This window comes from Brachyistius frenatus, unplaced genomic scaffold (assembly GCF_029030835.1).
Source record: "Brachyistius frenatus isolate BFR_SWC_R1_liver_20210118 unplaced genomic scaffold, ASM2903083v1 Contig_239, whole genome shotgun sequence".
NCBI classification, from domain to species: Eukaryota; Metazoa; Chordata; class Actinopteri; family Embiotocidae; genus Brachyistius; species Brachyistius frenatus.
Genome location: NW_027210838.1, coordinates 478353 through 502988, shown reverse-complemented (window position 1 = coordinate 502988; position 24636 = coordinate 478353). Strand labels below are relative to the sequence as shown.

The 24636-nt window shown below is 44.2% G+C and overlaps 1 protein-coding gene across 1 annotated transcript; it reads right to left on the bottom strand.

The window, feature by feature from the left end:
• Positions 1-13: 13 nt before the first annotated feature.
• Positions 14-24545, bottom strand: ube2e2 (ubiquitin-conjugating enzyme E2E 2). The gene is made up of 6 exons (XM_069720398.1): positions 24361-24545; positions 22631-22814; positions 21811-21861; positions 9237-9369; positions 5534-5681; positions 14-3019 (listed from the first exon to the last, which is right to left on the bottom strand). Exons 2-6 carry the CDS (start codon positions 22804-22806, stop codon positions 2922-2924), a joined length of 606 nt encoding a protein of 201 aa, XP_069576499.1. The 5' UTR covers positions 22807-22814; positions 24361-24545; the 3' UTR covers positions 14-2921.
• Between the last annotated feature and the right edge of the window lie 91 nt (positions 24546-24636).

Genomic DNA, 24636 nt, shown 5'->3' with positions numbered 1-24636 from the left:
CATTTGATTTTATTTTATTTTTAATTCAATGACATTAACGCTTCCTGTGAAGCTCAACATCATCATATGACAATTCACGGACTGCAACAGGAGGTTGAGCTTATAAAACTCTTGATTTGACAGGATTTCTTTTTATTTTTTTAAATATTTCATTTTAATGATACTGAAACCAAACATATCATAAATAAACTGCTAAATCTTAACGAGCCAGTGGTTCTACATTTCAAAACATCCCAACTTGATGAGGTAATTGCTATAAAGTGGGACACGTAATTACAGTGGATTGTCCCAATATTGAAGGAGATAATCTGTTGTTGACCATACATACCCAGGGAGATTTATTTGTATTTAATAGATCTTCAGCTATGACTAAGTTGCTGCGTCACTGACCGCAGAAAGAGAGACACCTCCAGTTAAACTGACCACATGTCATCAAAGAATTACTCATGAGGTATTATTACAGCCATGACTGGAAACTATTTATTGCGTGTGCAGCAGCCTCAGAGAGACAAGAGAGCAAATGTTTCACTCTTTCCAAAGGTTAATGGGGATATTGGTAGTTTTGAATTAAAAGGGCATCAATTCTCAGCACTTTTCTGCCTCCATTATGTGCAAGCAACATTTCAAAACCTCATTATTTGCGCTGTATCTGGTACAATTACTAATAAATTACATATTAATAGTTAATAAGGTGGATGTGGTGCCCTGCAGCAGTTTAATAGCCCAAAAATCGCTGTGCAAAAAAGGTGCAAAAGTTTAAAGGGTTAATTGGGTCATTTCTTTGTCAAATTGTGAACACTGATGTGTTTTGACAGTAAAATATGTATATTTAACCCATTTTTAATCATGCTTTATAGTTTTCATCAGGTTTTCTTTTTTACATTAAAGTAAAAAAAAAAAAAAAAAAAACTTTTGACACTGTCTGATTGTTCCAACGCTTACATAAAGTTGCATAAAGCACACAATGAGTGAAAAAATGTAAACCCAACATGATCACAGTGGAATCACATTATTATCCTCTAATATGGTCTCGCACAAAGACACCATAATAACAGCCTGATGTGGTTTTAAGATCCACTAGAGACTAATTTTCAGGATTTTTAATTCAGACTTTTTTTTTTTTTTTTTTACTGCAACACACCAGCCTAATCCCTTCCTCTACACCCGCTGCCATTATTTCAGCAACAATTAATACAGACATGGAGAATTTAGCCAGTTTGGCCAGAAGCCTTCTATCTCACGGGCGATATTATTTATGCATACCGCCGGCCACTCATCAGGATCCGAACAGCAAAGGACCAAATCAGCGCCTGTTCAGCTGAAAAAGGCTTTTGTTGTGTGACTAATTTATGATGCAAAAAAAATGGCACACCGCCAAAACATATTGGGTTCAGTGAAGTGGTACAAACACTTTTTTGTTTAGAAGCAGAGCCATTCTTTGTTGTTGTTGTTTTGAACACCACCTTAAATATTTCTGCACCAAAGCTCACACACTCTTATTCACATTTCCATTAATACAATCGGATTTGATTCCCTGCAAACTTTCTGTTCCCCCACAAAAATGTGACGTTTCTCTTGCTCAAGTTTCAGGTGAAATCACGACGACTCGGGTGCTGATTTTAATCAGGCGATGTAACTTGGGATATTTACTCGTGAAGGTTGTAGCTTTTAGATTACCAAATCAAATGTACGCGAACGACATAAACAAAATAAATTTTAAAAAAAAAGGAACATAACGAGGAAAACTTCAGCTAGTTACTTTCCCACCTTTCCGATTATTACTCCCGCTCTCTAAATTTATCGTCCTTGAGCCCGTAAACGTGACCCGAGAACTGCGATAAACCTCCTTGGCAGAAGACGTCCAGTTTCTGGGTCAAAGGTCAATCTCAAACTTTTATGGAGGTCCATTCATGAGTTTCTGGAGATATCTCGCCAGACCCGAAAGGATAAACAGATAAAAACATCGCACCTCCCCGGACGGAGTCAATAAAAGCCACGAGATCCCGATAAGAAGTTTGAGCTGATGTTTTATAATCGTGTTTGTTTATGTGACAGAGCGGATGGATGTGGAGGCCGTAGCTTTGACACAAATCGCAGGCAGCGTTTTTTTTTTGTTGTTTTTTTTTCTCACAAGCCGACCACAGTGTGTTTTATTGGGTGCTTCAGTAATACAAGTGCACGACAAACCACTCGGCAATTGCAGAGGTGGCGGGTAGCCAGTAAATATACAAGTCCTGTCTCTTTCACAGGCAGACCTATACTTTTGTGGTCTGCCTCAAAAGCCTTTGAAAAAATACATACAGTACAAACAAAATCAGAGGAAGTTTTGAAAAAAAAAGCAATGAAAGGATCCATTAACGCAAAACCTTCCCGTTTTCCATGCAGGTAACATATCGATGACAAATTACAAAAAAACAAAAACAAGAAACAAACAAGAAAAACAAAAGTAAAAGCTGCATGTTTTGTTCCAGGTGCCACTAAGAAATGAGAATACGTACTGTGTAGCTGGAGGACGATGGGTATGACAATTATAATATTCTGTTTTTTTTAGGGTTTTTTCTCCAATACAATACTTCCAAACAATCAGATATTGGAAAATAAAAATCCCAATCTACTCTTTGTATAAAAAAAGAAGCTTTCAAGTCAACAAGGAACAAAAGGACTTTTTTTTGTTGTTGTTGTTTTTGTTTTGTTGGATTTTTTTTTTTCCGGCGTTTTTTTTTTACACAGAAAAAGGTAGATAAAATGGGGAGGAGGAAGAGGAGGAGGAGGAAGAGGAAGAGGAGGAGGGCAGGTATACCGTTGCACTTAGTGAGTGTGCTTTGACAGACTAAAGGTGAGAGAGGTAGAGAGAGGTTCAGTGGAGGAGGAGGAGGAGGAGGGGGAGGACGAGGAGGAAGAGGAGGTTCACGGCGGGGAGTCTATGTGGCGTATCTCTTGGTCCATTGTTTGGCTATTCTGTCATGCTCCGTTCTGTTGGTCAGGTACTGTGTGGCGATGCTTCCCACCAGAGGGTCGGCTGAAACGCACAAAAGACAGAAAACACAACGTGTAAAACTAAAATGGCTGTAAAGCAGAAGGTCTGTAAACATTTTCTTTTACACAAATAAAGGTACCACAGTTTCAAAAATAATGGATTACAAGTAAAAAAAAAAAAAAAAGACCTGCATTCAAAATGAGTAAAGTCCAGAAGTCAAACGTGTGACTCCTTCAAAACATGAAATCTACAACAATGTACCCTCAGCTAATCGTTGAATATCAATCAAACCTTTATTTATGCACTTTTTGTACATTTCGGTGCAGTTCGAAGAGTTTAACGGACGACTGACGGGCCAATGATACGACAGAGTTGTAAACTAGAATAATTTAATCTAAGAACAATTTAAAGACAAAATTTTAAAACAAATTAAAAGGAAAATAAAAAATTTTAAAAAAAACACGCTTTAAGACCAAGACGATAAGAGTTAATAGGAATGTTTTGGTAGATTAAAAGCTAAAATAACAATAAAAGTGGTAAAATAGAGTGAAATAAGAACTACAAACAACAACAAAATTAAAATCTAAATGAGGACAATGAAATGCATTAAAAAAGATGAAAAAAAAAAAAAAAGATGCGATAGAATAGAAGAGCAATAAAAGGATGTAAAAGTAATTAAAAGGACGACGGAAGGTATGAAAGTGTGAACAGAATAAAGAAGAAATTTAACCGTAAACATGAAAAAGGAATGAAAATACGTCTTAGCCCATTAGCTACCGATACCACAGGTAGCAGTAATAAATGACTTTCTGTTATTCATGAACAGCAGATCACAGCGGGAGGAGAAGGTCAGGCTGAGCACAATATGGTTTCCTCTTTTTCCCGAGGTACGATATCCAGACACAGACGACGTTCACGCCGAGCAATAACGAGCCATCTGGGTGAAGAAGCGACGCGCGTTAACGCAGGTGTGAATGAAAACATTACGACTGGAGTACAAGTCACGTCGGCCGCCGTGACCCGACTTCGTCGAAGGTGTAATTAATACAACGTTTAATACGCCGTCCCTCCACTCCGAAGAAAAAAACTAAACAAACCACCCAGCGTGTAGAAAACGTCACCTGACTTCACCTCTTCAGTCAATAAATGTGATTAAAAAAAATAAATAAAAACATTTCAGATAAATCTGTGACAGTTAACTGATATGGATACTGAGATCAGAACCGTGACGTCACTCGTTGGTTTACGAAGCGCCGGTTTGAAGCTTCGAGTTCGGGATTTCGGCTGACATGGTTTTGTTTTTGGAGCATGAAGTGACCATATTTGGACGAGCTGGGGGAGGAGAGAGTGGTGGATGACGCCCCGCCCACCTTTATGGAAACATGACTGCACCACATTCCTGTCAATCAAATCCCCCCCCCACCCCCACCCCAAACAAAACAACTTTCTGAGGCCAAAAATCAAATCAATGACGGGATTATTTTCAGATGGACCTCCAGAAAACTAATAAGGAGGAGTGACTTTAGCTAACAACACCGAGATAACTGATGGACACATTTTATTCACTTTGGATTTGATGAGAGAAGTTGAATGGGAGTCTATGGAGCCGGAGGCTTTGTGGAGGCAGCCCCTAGTGGGTTTCGACGGTATTGCAGTTTAAGACATTTCTGCATCGGCTTAATGCTTCAGACCTGGAAGCTACATCTAGTTCTATCTACAGTCTGTGGTCACAACGTGGAAACCAATCAAGATGATGAAACTATAAAAATACAAACTCAAAAATAAACAAGTTGCTTCCACAAGGCACAAAGAGTTTCACCTGGGTACAAATATAATTTTCATTTTATTACGATGACCTCCAGTAAACTCACATTGTCTCAAAATGAATTCATTAAACACAATAGAGCACAGCAGAGAGGATTTGACTGAAATTGAGGTTAGAGGAGCTGAAGAAACAAAAGTTTATTCCTGCACTTGGCTGACTTCCATCACGCTCACGTTCATCACGGTGAACTTCAGCTCACTCCGTGTTTGATGGCACAAAAACGTCCATCATCTCAAAGGCAGATAAATGGACCCCAACAACTCCCCTCCCACCCGTTCACTTTCAGCAGCTCAGTTTATTTTTTATTTTCTTTTGGGGGGGGGGAAGACGGAGCTTCAACAGCAAAAGCCAAAAGAAGCAAATGATCAATCTGTTACTCTTTCTAGTATCTTTCACATGACAATATTTGTTTTCATTGAATTGGTCACTTCCTCTTTTCTGCTGTGAAAACGTGGCTTTCGCTTTTCTATGACCAGCAGCCGTGCCAAGGATCTGTCGGTGCCGGGCAGCCTCGAGGCGGGGGGGGGGAAACAATGAGCGTTTGAAGTGGTCACGGCTTTACATCTTATTACTCCCCTTAACGGTCAGGAAACGTCACTTCAGCCGCCTGAAATTTGGCCTCCGGTTAAAAAATAAAAATAAATAAAACACTTCATTCACCAAAGTCTCCCGATGAATTAGAATCAAACAAGACGTCGGTGCGTTCAGGTGCTCTCTCTCTCCCGTCTTACCTGGGTTGCAGTCTGTGAGCAGGGAGCAGATGGACAGCAGCACCTTGGAGATGGTGAGGGCGGGGCTCCAGTTGTCCTTCAGGATGTCCAGACAGATCACACCCTGACTGTTGATGTTGCAGTGGTAGATCCTCGTACGGAAAGTTACCTGCAGACACACAACAACGACAACAACAACAACACAAAACAAACACACAGTTTAGAAAACAGAGTTCAAGACTTTGGATTTAACTGTTTAAAATGATGCGATGAAATGATTTAAAATCCATTTTTCAAAGACCAGAAGAAGGAGTCACTGGCGTGTCGATGTTTGGGTTAATGTTGTTGGGTTGCTTTCGATTGTATTTTTATTTGTTTTTGGGATGTTATAAAGAGAGGGTTTGTAATAGAAAATGTAATGGTAACAGAGGCGGAAAATTATATTGTAAACTCAGTAACTCCTGTTCTTGAAACTACAATAATTATCCCTCATAATATTTACGAATTCATTATAAATTAAGAATATTTGAGAACCAGTGATGTATTGTAAAATCTTTTTCCCGTTTTGCCAGTGGAAACCAATCATAACGGCTGCTGTTTGTTCTGGTTATGTGATCTTAAAAAAAAAAGAAGTGGCTTCTAATTTTGGTTATTTGCTGTTTTCCCTTTGAGCAATTTACAATAAAAAAAACCACACAAAGTGGCTCTTATTCCATAACCGCTAACATTTAAACAACCAATAATAATCAAAGCAACTGCTTTAAATATTCCTGTTCACACTTGTTATACAAAAAGAAAAGAGATTAAAAAAAAAAAAAAAGATGAAAACAAATGATCAGTTAAAACAGCGGCAGACGGAGTGAAATACAAAAAAAAACAAAAAAAAACCGATTGTGATTTATGGACGTTTCAAGGGGGTTTAAACACTTCTTCCTGCTCTGCTGTCTGCCACTTTGAGGAATTTGTTATAATTGAAAGTAATAATAGGTGAGACAGAAGCTGCTGTGGGCTTCCGCCTCCCCTTTTTCTCCTTTACTCACATTAACGCTGATGTATCAGCATCAGTAGCGGTATAATGGATCTGCCTGATTGCTCCGTCGAGGGCCGTTTTACAACCATTTGTCACCGTTGCTGGAGGAGCGCGTAGCCTCGAACGCGCCGTATATCTAACGGAAAGTATTTCATTGCATTGAACAATATTATCTGGGGTTTTTAATCACAATTTTTGATTTTTGATAGATTTAAAAGTGTTTTTTTGTTGTTGTTTTTTTTTAACCCACCAGTAAAATCAAATAAAAGCAACGCAGCGACGACGGTTGTTGTTGTCACTTTGAACATGTGGACACCAGCACACGCGTGTTAATCAGACCGGATAGGTCTCCACAACGGTGACCCCCAATACATGTAGAACGAAATACTCCTCAACAACATCCACCGGCTCAGATTTGAGCTTGACATCTGTTTGCTCCCGACATTTGACACCTCTGTTTGCCGCTCGGATCGCCAACATCTGGCCAAGATGACCCCGACCCTCCAGAGGAAATCTGTAAAAGAGCCCTGCCCCTGCAGACCCGGCGCTCCTCTCAAGGCTCCGGGTTCACAAAACAGAAACACATCCACCTGGCCAACTTGTCAGTCCGAGTGAGAACTCTTGTTTCCCCTTTTTTTTCCAGAGTCCTCAAGACTTTTAAAAACAACAAAAAAAAGCAGAGTCGGGTTCTGGATCCAAAACTCGTTCCCCTCCAAGCCTCAGATCTTGAGTGCTTTCAGCAAACCGAGCTTCGCTGGAGCATTTCTACAGTGAGGGAGTGTATCGGCCGAAGGCTTTCGTGTGTGTGTGTGTGTGTGTGTGTGTGTGTGTGTGTGTGTGTGTGTGTGTGTGTGTGTGTGTGTGTGTGTGTGTGTGTGTGTGTGAGGGGTTGGCTGCAGATCAGTGTGTTGGAGGGGGTAGGAGGTACTGAGGAGGGGGGGGGGTGGCACTTGAGCCCCCTCTGGTCACAGAAAGCTGGGCCAGAGCCTGTGGATTTGTTTGAGTCTGCTGTCAAACACAGAGCTGGTGGTTACACAGCACAAAAGAGCGAGGGAAGAGAGGGAGAAGGAGAGGAGGGCGAGCGAGCGTGGGGAGGGGTGTCCATGACACAGAGAGAGAGAGAGAGAGAGAGAGAGAGAGAGAGAGAGAGAGAGAGAGAGAGAGAGAGAGAGAGAGAGAAAAAAAATGAAGTGAAAGGATAATCGGAGATTGTCCCCGACAGTTCGGTGACGACGTCCCACTCGGCGTCGTTGGAGGACTCGGCGGAAAACACCTCGCCGAACAAAAGGGGGTGGTGAGGGAGGGAGGGGGGGGGGGGGGGGAGTCCTTCACCACACGAGCACTGATCGGGGTCAATTAAGAGCTCCACTCAAATCACAACATTTTCCATCCAGCTACCGAGGCGCAGGTCGTACCGGCAGGGAGAAGGTGGCGGTCACGTGTCGCAGCCACGAACTCGTGGCTTTGAGCAAAGATCAAAGTTGCCGATGTAACGAGGCGCCGGTGAAGGATGTCACACTGCACAACTCTCACCTCGTAGTGCTCGATAGGCGTCCGATGCGGAAGTTCTCCTCAAGCTGCAATACCGCCGAGTGCCACTAGAGGGTTGTAAACCTCACCGTTTTTCCCCAGGTTTGTGGAAGATGTTTTAAAGATTTAAGTTTCCATATTTGAGAAACATTTTCCCCAAAAATTGTGGAAAAAGCTGGAGAACATGATTCAATTTTTTTTTTTTTTTTTTTTTTTTTTAAACACCTCAAAAAGCTGAAAGAAAAAAAGCTTGCATTTTAAGAGGTGCAATTTAGTTCCTTTTCACGCTCTCTACGATGATTCTTAAGCCACGTGAGCGTTACGACGGGACGAGAAAACCCGGCGTGCGAATGTTTTTAACTTCATCTTCCAGTCTGCAAACCGTCAAACTTGTCGATAGAAACCCTCTCTAGCTTTAAGGCTCGGACTCAAAACTTTCCTATTTGCTCTGCGATGGTCGGCCGCCACCAACAGTTCATGTCTTGCATCTCTATGCTGTCCTTTTCTCTCTCTGCTCTCCCCAACCGGTGGCGGCAGATAGCTCCGCCCACCTCTGAGCCTGGTTCTGTCGGAGGTTTTTCCCCCGTCTTATCTTATGTGGGAATTGTTGAATTGTTGAATTTCTCTGTACAATGCTGTAAAGCTTCTGCTGTAAGGACTTCGATGTGTTAAAGTGCCATGAAATAACCCGTGTTGTGATTTGGCGCTTCATATATAAAATAGAATTGAATTAACTGAAAAGACTTTGAATGGAATGTGAAAAAAAAACAACCAAAAAACAGTTTCTGACAAACTGTCCTCTTCAGCTAAAAGTGCAATTTCTCTGATTTCAACTTTTCTTTTTTTTTCGCGAGCTTTTAATACGTTTTAACGTGAAATCATTCGAATTTAAAAATCGAAATCTGACGGCTCGGCAGCAGTTGATTATGTGATGATGTGAAAGGCTCCAAACGGCGTTTTAGGGTCTTTCGACGTGATTGTGCAGCTGCAAATGATTCAGCACTAAATACAAAAAAAATATATATATATATTATTGTGTCTGCGATGAAAAGAAAATTAACCAGATTTATTTCTCCTCTCGAGACACCTGCGCGCCGCAATGTGCGAATATTTCGCGCCGCCACTCAAAAGTGCACGTTTTCTAACAAGCTTCTGTCTGCTGACCTTGGGGGGTTTGAAGGGGTAGTCGGGCGTGAAGGCGATGTCCAGGAAGAAGACCCCTCCCTCGTACACGGAGCCCGGCGGTCCCAGGATGGTCGACCTCCACTCGTAGATGTTGTCTCCTTTGGGGCCGGCGCTGGAAAAATGTAAACAAAAGACTGGTTAATATGTTAATCGGCGCGGCGCATTGGACTCGACATCCTGGTGCTCGAAAAAGCCGGCGGCGGGGGGGCCTGATGGGAGATTCGGGGCGGCGGGGAGAAAGCAGCTGGGGCGGTAAATGCTAGCTTCTGACAAGTTAATGATGGAGATTTTGGGGGGAAGCCGTGGAGGTTTGAGGTGGGTTTTTTCTTTTTTTCCCGAGGCTTTCTTTTTTATATTTTTTTTTATTTTTACATGATTGTTCAGAGTTTTGATTAGAAGAAAGGATTTTTCCTGCTGGAACTGAAGCGTTTTCTGACACACACAACTATCGATCCCGCATAATGCCCGATTTTAATAAAGACGACAATGCCGTCTTTAAAAAAAAAAGAAAGAAGCGTATTTAAAAGACAAAATTATTTCATATTTGAGCCCGTTTTTGTTTTTGTTTTATTCCATGAGATGAGAATTTATGCTGAGTGGAGAGTGAAGGTCACATCTGTTGTATAGGCCAAGTAATTAATGCTATTTCCATATTAACGTCCCCCCAACCCTCCCCTCCACTGCTGTTTTGTGGTAGGACCCTGATCTGGCACGGAGCCAGGAAGAAGAACCGGGGGACAATGTCCAGATCACTAAAAAAACAAAACAAAACAAAACAAAAAAGCCTGGGACAATGAACAAGCCCTCCGATTTCCGTGTAATTACGGGGGACGGTGTTCAAAACCTTTAGCTGCTGGCAGATGTGCTTAGAAATGTGAACTAAACACACACACACACACACACACACACACACACACACACACACACACACACACACACACACACACACACACACACACACACACACACACACACACACACACACACGGGTGTTGCTTTCTCACTCAAGGCTGTGATATCACTGTTCACTTTTATTCAAACCAATAATGCCAGACAGTGTGTAATAGCCTCAAACAACGACAAACCGTTTAAAAGCAGCGTGCCCCCCCCCTCCCCCCACCGACAATAGATCATTCCCAGGAAATAGAAAATTAAGACAGTAGACATTTCCTTCCCCCCTCCCCCTTCAGTGTCAACATACACACACACACACACAAATTTCCACTAATCTACTTTGCCACTGTTTCACACTGCCCCTCTCTTAAGCCTTCTTTAATTAGGTAATTATGATTACTTCTTCTCGGGGGAATTACATCACAACGCTGTCGATAAGAAAATCCTGCAATCGGGACTTCTGTTGTTTCAGGCACAAAGAACATCTCAGAGGGTTTTTTTGTTGTTGTTGTTGTTGCCATAATAATGGAAATAACAAAAAAAAGAAAAGAAAAGGAAAAAGGAAAGGATGTGCAGGGGACTTTACTGGTGTCTGTTAAAGCTAAAGGTTTGCAAGGTGCAGGGGGTAGGGGGTGGGGGGGGCATAGTGGTCATTTGTATCTTTAAATGTACATGTTAGGAAGCTTTATTTGAATTATTGGATATTAAAAACACTGGTTTTGTTTGTTTTGGCAGACAAAAGAGGCTCAAAATAAATAAACCCTTTTTTTTGGGGGGGGGGGTCTCCTTCAAACAAACTGTTTCAGACAGAAAGCAACATCTGAACCAACTCAAAGGAAATGACCTCAAAATTGAAGGATTTACTGGCACACAGGGAAAAGATGTTAACATCTGATATGCAGCAGTTTGTGTCTGTCATAACAATAAAAAGTGAAGCTCAACTGCGTTATGAACAAATGTTCCTTCATTCTTCCGTTGTGTTATTCAACAGTAGTTGAATTAGATTCAAGGGTTTACGTCATGATTCGTTGCCCAGCTGCTAAACGTCAAATAAATAACCTCCCTAAACATCTGCGTGAAGATCTGACGATTAGAAGTTTTACATATCACACAACCGTCCGGAAGAGACTCTGTCCGACTCGGTCCAATCAAGTCGTCACGCTCGGATAATATTCATAATCAGCTCGGTTTCCGTGTCCCTGTCTTTATCTATTATCATCCTGTCAACAAGCTTCAGATGCAAACCGACCATGACGTCACCAATTTGTTTATAAACTGCCATTCTGAAGCCTCGGGTAGCCATCTTGGTTTTTTTTTGGAGCCAGAAGTGACCATATTTGGAGGAGCGGTGAATCTGACTCAATCTGATTGTGAACCCGAGGACACTAAGCCCCGCCCACCTATAGCTGAAACGTGACCTCACTACAGGGCTGTCAGTCTCAAAAGTAAACTACTGCTGAAGGATGGGATTATTTTCAGATGTACGAGCAAAAAACTAGTAAGAAGGAATGACTTCAGCCAATGAGACCATAAAAAAATTGCAGAAAAACTGTATTGCCTTTGTATTTAATGAGAGAAGTTGAATGGGAGTCTATGGAGCCAGAGAGAACCCCCTACTGGCCCCTAAGTGGTATTGCAGTTTAAAGCACTTCTTCACTGGCCTCACTTTTTCAGACCTGGAAGCAACGTCCACACTTTTACGTCCAGTCTGTGGTCCCAACGAGTTCATATTGGAGCCTACACCCTGTTTTTACTTCCATCAATGTGGGCTTTTCATTACAAGCCCCCTCCTTTTTTTGTTGTTGCTGGTAATCACAGGGTGTGAATCTGACTGATCAATAAAATACCGTAGATCTCCATCGAATGTGGCTGATCTCGACCGCTGTCCACCTCTACATTAACTTCTACATTTCCTAGTGCTGAAATAAACCACAGAAACAGCTTATTTCCCTTCCCTCGTTTTTTTTTTTTTTTTTGAGGCGGGTGAGTTTGCAGCGGCGATAATAACTTTAAAACGTGGATGGAGGATGGGGGGGGGGGGGGGCTGACAACCGCACAAGGGCTGTGGATAAAGGCTAAGTCAATAGCTGAATGTGCATGCCACCGCTGGCTGTTGCCGGGAGACCCCCCCCCCCCACACACACACACACATCCCCCTCCCCCCACGTCCCCTCCGCCGCCAACTCGGGCGTTCCTGTGGTGCTTTGTTGCAGCTGGTCGAGGGCCAGCTCTTTCAGGATCTGACGGCCTCTCGCTCAGCCATTAGTTGTTTTTATTTTTGGTGGAAGGTGTTGAGCGGCGTGGCCCGTCGCGAGGCCAGATTTATAGCGCCGAGTGTTTGCAGGAGATTACAATCAACCCAGCTGTAATTAATGTGCGGTAATGTCAGGAGTTTAAATGCTCTGTGATTCCTTGACCCCCACCTTCACCACGGGTAATAGCTATGCAAAAATATATTACGCTCTCCCGGCTGACACATTAAATTCTCGGTAATTAACTGGTTAATCAAGGCATTAAATAAATTTCAGCTCTGCAAAGGGCAACAACGGGCCCGATTTTGGTCTCGTCACGCAGCCCCGAAATAAGAGAGCGATGGTCAGATAAATATCAACCCGTCACATCTGCCTTTCTATCGCTTCATGAAAAAAAATTTAAAAAAATAAAACAATCTTCTCCTCAAGCGGACAGATCGGCACAAACACGGCGCCGTTGCAACGGAGCTATTTAAGGGTTTCTGAAGTAACAATAACCTCTGTGTAAATAACACTACATCTGCGGCGCACTGCGGCCAAATGCCTTGATTCACTGAGTATTTAGGTCATTTGTTTTTCGGGGGTCTGGGAGACATTAGTGCGCGGGTGTCCGTGAGAATCCTGCCGCTGCCCTGTCCTCGGAGATTACGCTCATGCAGGAGCCCACTTTGACAGCTGCGCCGCTTCCTCCACAGCACAGCACCGAAAACAGCGTCCGACCACAGATTTAAACACTGCTTCCCTTTGTTCTTATCTGACGCTTCCTTACATATATTTTTTTTTTGACGGAGTTCAGAAGCAAGGGAGACAAAAAAAAAACTCGTCGGTGTGCACCACAGATGGAGAAAAGTGGACGTGGCTCGGAAAAATGAGGCCGACGCGGGAACTGCAATACCGCCGATCGCCGCTAGAGGGCGGCTCCCAAAAAAACCCGCCGGTTTCCATAGATTCCCATTCAACTTCTCTCGTGAAATTCCCAGTCAATAAAATTTGTCCATAAGTTTCCTGTTTGTCATTCGCTAAATTCACTCACTGGAGGTCGATCTGAAAATGATCCCGTCTTTAATTATAAAAAGAGCTTCAAAAAGACACGTTGTTTTGTTTGTTCTGTTTGATTGACGGGCCCGTGGTGCAGTCAGGTTATGGCTATCGGGGGGCGGGGACGTAGTATCGTCGGGTTTCCAATCAGATTGAGTCAGATGCATCGCAGGCTCCTCCCCCCCAGCTCGCCCAAATATGGTCACTATCGATTCTAAACTGCTCGGAAGATGGCGCCAGCCAGATGCCGAACTCGAGGCTTCATAACGGTAGTTGACAAACCGACGGGTGACGTCACTGCTGGTTGCCAAGACACAACAGTAGGACGGTTAAGAAAAACAGCCGTCCTCGTCGTATTTTTTTCTTCTTAAAAGGACACTGTACCACTTCCTACCTTTCATTCTCACTTCCTGAAAACTATCCAAGCCGTTGCCGACGATCGCAGACGGTGTTAATAATTACCATATATATTGCATGACCTTTCCTTCCCGTGACACAGCGCCAGTATGCGAGTGTCCCCTTTTTTTTTGGCCATTTCATCATCCACACTGCCTCATTTCATCATATGAGGCAATCTGCAGATTGGTGCCAACGCCAAATGATAACCTTTATCTTGCGAGCACGACAGCCGGGCTAATCTGCGCAACATCGCTTAACCCATCCTCGTCCTCATCGTCACCCACGGACAAAATCCCAACGAGACACGAGGGAGCAGGTGAGGTCGATGACGGAGAGGCGGAGAGACGCCAGGCGAAAGGGGAATTCTCGGATCATTTTCAAAGGCTTTTGTTTGTTAAAACGATCTTCAGACGTCTAAACCGATTTCTAATTAAACTTCCGTGTTCTTACATGAGAACCAAACACCGCCAGCAAACCGCTACTAAAAGAATGCAGGAGTCACACCCACGGCTGCAGGGAAACGGCAGGAAACAAACCGTCCCTGCGTGCTCAGTAATACTGCTGGTGATGGAGTCTGTTTCGACAGACGGCGGACAGATTCCCTCCCCCCACCTCCACCTCTCCCTCCTTCCTTCAGGGAAACGAGGACCACAGAGTCCACCGGTCAGGCTAGAGAAGTCCACTTCTTTCAGTGGCCTCCTCTTCTGGTTACTCGCCATGTTAGAGCCAGACTGTCCGGTGGACTGGCAGCAGTCGAATGAAAGCAGATTTCATCGTGCAGAACTAAAGAAAGAAATCTTTTCTTCTTTTTTTTTTTGTGGTTCTGCTATCATCACTGACTGTGTTTAAAAAGTAGACGTAGATTCATGCGGAAGTGCCTTAAGCTGCAATACCACCGAGTGCCACTAGAGGTCAGCTCCACGAAGCGCCACTGATGTTAATTGGTAATTCGTAAAAATGTCTGGCCTCTGTGAGACAACCACAATGTCAACTAGATGATCTTCCACCTCTTCACTCGAGAAACATTCAAACACTTTATAGGATGTTTCTACACGAATTTTACAAAAAATGCTCCTCGTTGTATCCCCCAATTTTCCTGTAAAGACATGACCGTATTTTCCTACCGGGCATATATACTGAGAGTGAAGTGCTGCAGGAATCGTACAAAAGGTTTCCATGTTTTTTTTAGGTTTTTTTTATTAACCACTGTAAAAACTGGTCACAACAGGAAGCCAATGTAGTTGGAACGGCTCCAACCACAGCAGGAACGCTCAATGAAACGAGGCGCTACGCAGCAACCGATGTGAGTGTTTGATGCTCAAACTACGAGGTTGTGTGAGTGTGTGTGCGCTTGTGTGCACGCGTGTGTTTTAAGTGTGATCCTTAAAGCAGGCGGTCACACAGCGAGCTGTTTACAGCAGCAGGTAAATAGCTGCCGGAGCCAAAAGCTGCACCGAAGGGGCTGATGAATAAAACAGAAAAGCAAACCAGTAATTGAATGTGAATCGGTGTGTTTTTGGAGCTCGTGAATTCCGCTGAGCACAAATAAAGCCATTATCTGCATTATTTCAACGCATTCCAGTTCATTTCCCCCCCAGGCAGGTTTCCCTCCCCCCTAAGATCTAAACTAAGATCTAAGCTAAGATCTTTTCTATCAAGCGGTTATCAGAAGAGGAACTTTAATGAAGCAATCTTCTTTCCCTCCGACCGTGAAAGAGTCCCAGGACCAATTACTGCGCAGCTCGGCAGCCGAGGCGACACCACCCCTGTTATCTGGTCTTTACCGTCTCAAATGACATGTTTGTTTGTTTTTAAATCTAGCCTTTTTTTTATTGTTAATCTGTAATCTGGGGGTGAGGGGGAGTAGGTGGTGGGAGGGGGGGGTTGAGTAGGTGGACGCATGCTTTTCCACGTCCAAATGATATAATTTCACTCCCAGAAGGAGGCAAAACCGTCGCACGCTGGACACAATCAATCTAAACCAGCCGTGGGCATCGAACGGAGGAAGTACACTTTGAAAAAGAAGAAGGTTTTTGAAGAACAGGAAGTTTACTGGGGTTTTAAAGTTGTGCCAGCAAAGCTGTAAATAAAGCAGAGGATACGTTTAATATCGTTTCCGCTCAAACTCCTCGCAGGATGCTTCTGAGGTACGACAGATTTCTTCTTTTTTTTGGTGCGGTAAGCATTTTATTTTCTTCTTCTCATTCTTCTTCTTCTTCTTCTTCGCATCTGCTGCTGCTGCACGCTGCCAGCGTCTGATGCAAAAGCAAACGGTCGCCCGCGGCTAAGAATTAATAATGCAGAGAATATATAATTCGCATGATACACAGGCTTTTCATAAAAAGGGAAAACAGCGCAAACACCACGAGTCATAAAAATGTTACTTAGCCGACAGAGCGAGGCTCTGTGTACTGCAGGGTGAACGGATGACACAAGAAAACAATAGTAGAAAAACAAACAGCCATGAATGAGGACGGCTTGACCCACAAAGATGTGCAGTCCAGCAGAAAAGACCAAAAACTGGAGGGACTCTGAGAACGCAATCATAATTGATGTGGACAATAGCTTTTTTGTTATGTCTATAATGACATAGAAGTAAAAAAAAAGAAAAAAAATAGTGTGTGTGTGTGTGTGTGTGTGTGTCATTGGGGTAATTAAAAACATTTGCTTTGCTTGAATGAAAACAATTATGCTGACGTACAGATTTGGTTTCGCAAGCCGGCGATTTCACAGGAACACTGACTGAAAACAGAAATCTCCCTCCGAGACAAAACTGCAGCCTCTCGCAAATTTATGAACCAAATTAGCTAAGAGTTCATATTTATTAATTTTTTTTTGGAGTGTATTAAAGCCATAATTAGAGACGGGTCTCTTCAAGCCTCCGTCTGGTGGCTGAGGGGGAAACGGACGAATTAACCGAAAAAGGTCAGCGGTCAGAACGAGCTGAGCTGGCAGATCGGCCACGCACGACGTAGCCATGATTTCGCAGAGTTTTTTTTTTTATGTGATTGTTTTGATGTAATTTGCGGAGTTTTTTTGTTTTTGTTTTTTTTAAGTAAAATCGCGGGAATTTGAAAAATGTGCAAGTCGAGAAAACAAAAACGCAACTTCTTTTAAGCCCTCCCTGATATATGTAATGACTTCCTGTGATAATGATCATGCTGCACATCACAATATAAATATTTTAGTTCAGAGTAGTTTAATCTTAGATTAAATATTAAAGGCTGTGTAGCCTTTCAAAATAAGAGGTTTAGTTTCTGTTTAATTCATGTTAATTCAGCACATGTTCCTGTCGTGTGCACAAAAACTAAGTGTAGTCTCTTACAACTTGACGTGTATAAAATTATTCTAACAAACAGTAATATGTAATCACTTCCACCGATAATGAGCATGAAAGCCGAAACTCTTATTGTGAAGGCCACATTTCCTGAAACCACATCCTGTTTTTCTGCTTGTTATTTTTGTATAACTGATAGTAAATGAGGAGTTATTTTTTGTTAATAAAAATACTTCATCAGCACGGCTTCTGTCGACGACATTTTTTTTTTGGGGGGGGGGGGGCGGAAAAATTGTGTGACTTTTAAAATTTGCGACAATTATTGCGATCGCCAGTTCAACAAATCAGTGTTTGTTTGGGGATGTCATTCACTGGTTATTATTCATTTCACCACTCACAACAGAAGAGTGTTAACATTTCATAACCCCACCCCCCCCCCTCCACCCACCACCCAAAAGAAAAAATCCTCACCATAATAATTAATTGATGCCACTGAAGCCCAATACAGTGATCTACTTGAACACCCGGGAGGTATTCCTGGAGCTAACCCCCGTCCCCCCCCCCGTCCCCCTTTTCCTCCGCCTCCCCCCCCTCCCCTTCATGAATATTGATAACCCTCCCCCCCGCAGTGCTTAACGGTAACGCTGTGAAAAACGATGCAGGCTGTGTCACTCACACATAATCCCCCGCCCCCCTCCCTCCTCCCCCCCGGGGGACGCAGGCACAGGACTAATACTGCAGACGCCAAGATGATCCCGTCAACGAGAAGAGAATTAGAGGTCAGAACCTACGATAGAAGACAAGCCTCATATTTCACAGTCTTGATGATGACGATGATGATGATGATGGAGATACATATTCACTGGAAGTCAGCGAGCACGTGACGCTGTGTGAAAAAAACACTGTTTCCCCCCTTCAGCTCGCATGACATCATCAGGCTCTGGTTTTGTTTTGGGTTTTTTTGGTGCATCATGAGGTCACGACGGGGAACAATTCAGTGGAACCAATAGAAGAGCGTTTTGTTCCAAACGGTCATTGATGTAACACAGCTGCAGCACAAAAACACGAGTCAGCTGATGCGTCCGTCAAACGGTAAACAATACGTTCACAATGAGGCTGCAAGCGAGGATTACTGTCATCATCGATTATTTTTTTTTTTTTTTCCAATTAATTGACTGAGCTAACGTTAGCATTAGAAATCTGCATATGACAATTATGTTTGATAAGTTATTAAAAAACTTCACTGGTAGCAACGAGGGCCTTCGCGACGGTGAAATGCGCAGTCGTCGATTAATTGTCAGCCAAAGAATTGCAATTAGCAATTAAACTTTCTTTTGTCTTTGTTCCTTTAACTTTGACCGCCATCTTTTCTGCTGCAAATCCTCCACGAGTTATCGAGGTCCGCTTTCTCATTCAGCTTGAAACCCCGAAAAGTGCCGACAGCGGCGTTCTGATGTTGATTAACGGCAATATCGACGGAGGCTCAAACGAAACGTAGCTCGGTCAAATATTAGAAGTTAAGCGCCTCGAGATAAACCGGTTGGTGGTGCAAATTCTCCACTTCCTGTCCCTTTAAACTAGAGAAGAAGAAGAAGAAGAAGAAGAAGAAGAAGATGGTGGAAATGTGACATTTTGATTCGTTTCATTGAGCTGTTTTTTTTTGTTTATACACGAATTGCGATCAGGCTTTTTTTACGTAATAATTATAACGAGGTTCGAGGTAACAAGCGACTGAGAGACTCGGCAACCAGTCAATCAGCCCGAACACACATGTGATTCTGTTCCTTTATTTCGCCGTTAAACGCTCCCAGTTTCGTAACGCTCAACTCACCACAGGAGCAACTCTGTGATTAAGTTTGGTAAATGACTTGTTCGCTGCATCAACCCCCTCCCTCCCCCCCTCCCCTCAGCCCTTATCTACTTCCACTCCAGTAAAGTGTTTTTTCTTATATTTCTTCCCCTGGAATGATTAGTCGCAACCTGACAAGAGAAGGGAGCTGCACTTGTTACTCAAAGCTCACCGCGGGGTTGCGGCTGCGTTGCATTTAATCTTCTTTTTTTTTTGGAGTTGCTTCAGGAGGAGCAATTGGTTTATCTCTCTACCTCTTGCAGCGACGGATTATTCTGCTGTGATTTTGCTGAACATCCGCCCCCGAACAAAAGCAGCTTTAAAAAGAATTAATAAAATACAACAAAAATGCACCTTTTTTCCTTTGAATCTGACATTTACTACTCTGTAAGCATTGTTCTGCAGCTGCAAAGGAAGCATCTTGTTTGTCCATCTGAGGAGGAGAAACAGAAACGGCTCCACAGCTCTGTTTGTTTGTTTTTTACAGCGTTTTTAAAAGCGCCTGTTTGGGATTTCGAATCGATACCGCCAGGAATGAATAGTGACAACTCGCAACGGTTAGAAGCTGCAACAAATCCCTGTGATTCAATCTAAGAAATATTGAAGACAAGAAGTGATGGATTAAGAAATACAGACTGAGGAGTATTTTTTTATGACAGAGGAGGAAGACGTGGGAGATTCCACGTTCTTGTCTTTGGTCTTTGGACAGGCAGTATATTTTAAACGAGATCAGACGAAGCTCTCCAACTCGCAAGTTAACGTCACCCCGCTCTAAAGGTTTGAGGAGGTTGTAGGTGAGACTGCAGATCGTAACTCCACGATGAAGAAGAGTCGGGACTCCTCGGCCCGAGGTGACGCACATCAAACCGGGTCCCCTACGAACAGCGCCACATTTTCGTGGAAAGCACCAAAGTGGATCTCTTAAACACAACTCGCTGGGGGGGGGGGGCGAGGGGAAGGGGAGGTCTGTGACTCCATTTGTAGCGGCGGAGCGAAATGAATAACCTTTCAGGCCTAACCTGCCCAGGAGCGACGAGCACGCCGGCATACAAATGACAACACGCCTGCGCCGCGGTGCGTGTGCGTGTGCGTGTGCGTGCGACCGTTCATGTGAGAGTGTAAATGCCGCTGTGATCGTTTCAATGAGAAAATTAGTTTTTGAGCTGACCCCCTCCCCTCCCCTGTCACTGTTAACACACACACACACACACACACACACACACACACACACACACACACACACACACACACACACACACACACACACACACACACACACACACACACACACACACACACACACACACACACACACACACACACACACACACACTGTGTGTGAGGGGGTGGGACGGGACGGGACGGGACGGGAGCTCATCAATTTGAGTGCATCACAGAAAATAAACCAAAAAAAACAACGCTTTATTAGATTCTCATATCACTTTTTTTCCCGTTAAGAGTACAGAAAAAGGGAACACACAAGGATTATTCTGAAGAAGCTTAATTGTTTCCCAGGCAACTAGTCCCCCCCACACACGCCCCCCCCCACACACACACACACACACTAAGACGATGACTGTGAAATTTCCGCTAGCAATTATTTTACTTTCAAATGACTTACTTGTGTCCTCAAGCTAAATCCTTCATGTGAGCCAACCTAGTTTTTTTTTTTTTTTTTTTTTTTTTGGAGGAGGGTGGAAAGAGGGAAGGGGGAGGGAGGTGGGGGGGGGGGGTTGAAATAGATTAGAGTCCTCGAGGAAAAAAAAAAACCACAACATCTCTTTCAGCCTCCAGTACAATAACAAAACCGGGCTGTGGGCTGAAATGAAAAGGTTAGCTCAATGTTTATCGTTAATGACGACGGGCTTCTGATGAGACCCAGCAGGGGTGATTAATTCAGGCAATAAACAAGGCCGTCTCGGGTGTAGTAATTTCAAAAATCGCCAGATGAGTCATGCAAAGCTGTTTGCCTTAATCATTTTAAGCAGGTGGATATCCCAAAAAAAAAAAAAATTAAAAAAAAACGCTTTCGAAAAACATCAGCGTCTCCCACAAGTGTTCTCAACAAAAGACCGGCTTCCATTTTCTTTTCTTAATTCAGACCCGTCAATTATCGTGCAGAGCGGCGAGAGAGCCGCGCGATCAATGAACGGTGTCGCATCTGTTGTTATTTGAGGTTCATAAGAGAAAAAAAAAGAAGTAAAATAAACAGAGCCAACATCCCGAAGGTACGCGCCTTTTTGTCGCGTCCGCAGAGACCCGATCGCACACGTGGGCCCCGCAAAAAAAACAAAAAAAAAAACCCGTATCTCTTCCTCAAAGGGGGGGTTCGGAGCCGCGGCAGGCGCACACAATAACCATTGTCTGTGGTAAATCCCCAACACAGCAGGAGGGGGAGGGTGGGAGAGGGAGGAGGAGAGAAGGGGGGGTGGGGTGTGCACCACACGAGAACCCAAACAGGTTTTAAAGTCACACCGCCACTAATTTTTCCAACCATAATACTGTCATCTTAAAAAAAAAAAAGGCTCGCCGCGTGCAGCAGCAGAAACAACAACAACAACAACAACAACGACGACGACAACGATGCCAGAAATGGGCTCCGGTCGCTCGAATTCACCTGAGATTACCATCTCAAACAACAACAAAACAAAAACAAAAAAACACAACGGCATTATGGGAATAGAGACAAAAGCGAGGGGGCATTGCAGCGTGGCCCCCTTTTTCTTTTTTTCTCGTTTGGTATTCGAGATGCGGTGAAAGAAAAAGGGAGCACGTCTCTCGCTGTCTGCATCCATTACAGCTTCTGGAGACATTACGATTCATTAGAGAAGGACGTCTCCTTACCTGCAGTTTGGAGGCGGGTCTAGTGTTATTTCTGCGAGCTCTTTCTGAATCCTGGAAAAGAGAGAAAACAAAAAAAGAAGAAAAACGTTTAAAAAAAAAGATGGCATTGTTAGGATTGTAAGTTTGTCTGAGTTTTGTTTTAAATTTGGTCCCGTCTCGGAAAAAAACCTGCAGAACAACCCGACTTCCAACAGTGCAGATCAGAAAGTCTTTATTTACTATGTAATATAAGTCAAATCAAGCAGGAGGTAAATGCAACAGATTTTATAATCTTGCTGCTAAAACTCACGTTACCCCCCCCCCCCAAAAAAAAAAAAAATTAACCCCTAAATCGACCCTGAAGTCTGTCAGTCTCGATGTGCCGAAGGCTTCGAGTCTTTGCTTTTAAAGTTACAGACAGACGTACAAATAAAAAAGGATGGTTGGGGTGGAGGGGGGGGGGGGGGGGGGTGCTCACAACATCAGAAAAAAATAATACTCGTCGGCCAACTCTTCGCTCAGCTTGTTGCATAATTCTCTCATTGTAGTTTGTTTTTGTATTTTTGGGAGTAAGTGTTCGGCACCAACCCTTCAAAACAAACGGGGGGGGGGGGAGAAGGGAGGGGGGGGGATATCTCTTTCAAATAGCAGCGGTGACACTCCAGTGTGGATGTTTGAAATGACGATGCCTGTGGGATTTTTATATAACTTCACACCCCCTTGGGCATGGGGGAGGGGGGAGGGGGGGGGCCCTCCAGGTTTTAACAAATAACTAAACCAAGATTCATGATCTCTTGTTGTCTGTCTGTTTGTTTGTTTGTTTGTTTGTTTTGTCCTTTACCTCTTGGCACTAGTTGAAAGTTTAGCAGCGGTTTTACTGGAGATCTTGGTCTCCTTCTTTTTGGGCTGTGCTTGCTCCCGATCCTGTTCGGGCGGTACCGATTCCCTCTGTTCGATATCCGAGCTCCCCCCGCTGGTGCTGGGGCTGTCGTCCGGTCGCTGCACTTCGCTGGACATCGTGGGCCCTGCAAAACAACAACAACAACAAAAAAAAGGTTTCACCTTTGAGAAAGTGTTTGTTAAAACGGTCAAAGCCTATAAGTGCTGCAAGTTACAGATGTATAGGACCCCCCCCCCTCCCCGCCCCACCCCCACCTCCACCCATGTGGGAATTGTTGGCTTCCTCTTAAGGACTTTACCATGTTAAAGATTACTCGTGTTGTGATTTCACCCAAAATAAAATCAGATTAAATCCACCCGAGTGCCTTCGACTGGCCGAGATTTGTAGACCGAACAAAAACAAAAAAGAAAAGACAGAAAGAAAGGTTCTTTTATCTTGACCTTTCTGGTGTCATGCTTTCTCCTTGTTTCTTTACACAAATTAAAGGATTAATATCACACACTTCATACTTAGAAATGGCTCCCAATAGCCAGTAACACCAATAATAATCGATGACAGATCAAAAAAGAAAAAAAGGGGCGGGGGGGGCATCCGTTGAAAGATGACAAAGTGAGCTGTGTTTTAGAAGTTAATGGAGAAAAGAAGACGATGAGGCAAAAGTGACGGACAGGTCGCCTTTTCCCCGCGGGGGGTGAAGGGGGGGGGGGGGGGGGGAGACGTTTGGTGGTACCGATAGGGGACGTTAACGGCTGCTGAAATGTAGCCGGTTCAATAGCCGACGGAGATGCCAGGGTCGATGTGGGGTATATTAGAGCCCCCCCCCCCCCACCGAAAAAAAAGAAAATAACAACAACAGGGGACAAGTTAAGATGTCACTTAATTTGCTCGGTCAAAGCAGGTAGGTCAACATTTGTTGGGGATGAAACGCAACAATAGGGGGGGTCGGCTGGCTGGCCGGGGGAGGGGGGGGGGGGGCACTGAAACCGAGCCTGTCCTACAAAAAAAGCAAGCGTAAACATTACACGTAAGGCCGGGAGGGAGGGGGGTGGAGGGGGGAGTAGGGTGCGTTACGTTACCGCTAAAGGGGGGTATTTAAAAAATAAAAAATAAATAAATAAAGAACGAATGACCCCCCCCCCCCACTCCACCCCCTCCTCCTCTTAAACAGGCCTCTGTGTTTTAAACTCAATGGAAATAACGCAGAGAGAGAGGAAGGCGTTTCTGACGGACGCCTCCAAAAAAAAAAAAAAAAAAAAAAGAAAGAAGCCGACGGCGGGGCTTGATGGAGGACGTGTCCGCGGCAGGCAGGGCCAGCGGGGGGAGCAGCGCGCGGGCGGGCGGGCGGGTAGGTTGGCTGGTCGGTCGGTCGGTGAGGAGGTGAGGTGGGGGGTGGGGGGGGGGGGGGCAAATGTGCGGATCCTCGCCGTTTCTGGAGTGTCCACATTGTGCGTTGAAGAGCAAGTGACCCTGCCTCGGCACAAAGGGAGGCTCGTCCCACACATCCACTACCACCTCCCCCCCCCACCCCTCCCTCTCTCCCTCCTCCTCCTCCTCCTTCTTCTTCTTCTTCTTCTTCTTCTTCACTGGCAAAAAAACGACACTTTTCACGGGACATTTACTTACTTTTCGCGGATCTACGAGGGGCGGCCGAGCGCGTGTGTCGACCTTACCTGGCGGCTTGGCCGTCGATGCTGCAAATTCCGCGTCGTAATCCCACGGTACCGAGAAAAGTATATCCTCACCGCACGGTCGTCTCGCTCGCTCCCGTGTCCTTGCTATTTAACTGGAAGGTAGCAGCGAGCAGAAAAGCGATTACAGAAAAACTGAGGCAGCCCCGGACCGCCTCCACGCGCGCGCTCCCGGCCCCCTTGCGCGCACCGCTCGTGCACGCAAGGGCTGCATTGGTGAGAGAAGAAGTAGCCTGCGCGAGGCCAACCCGACAGGCC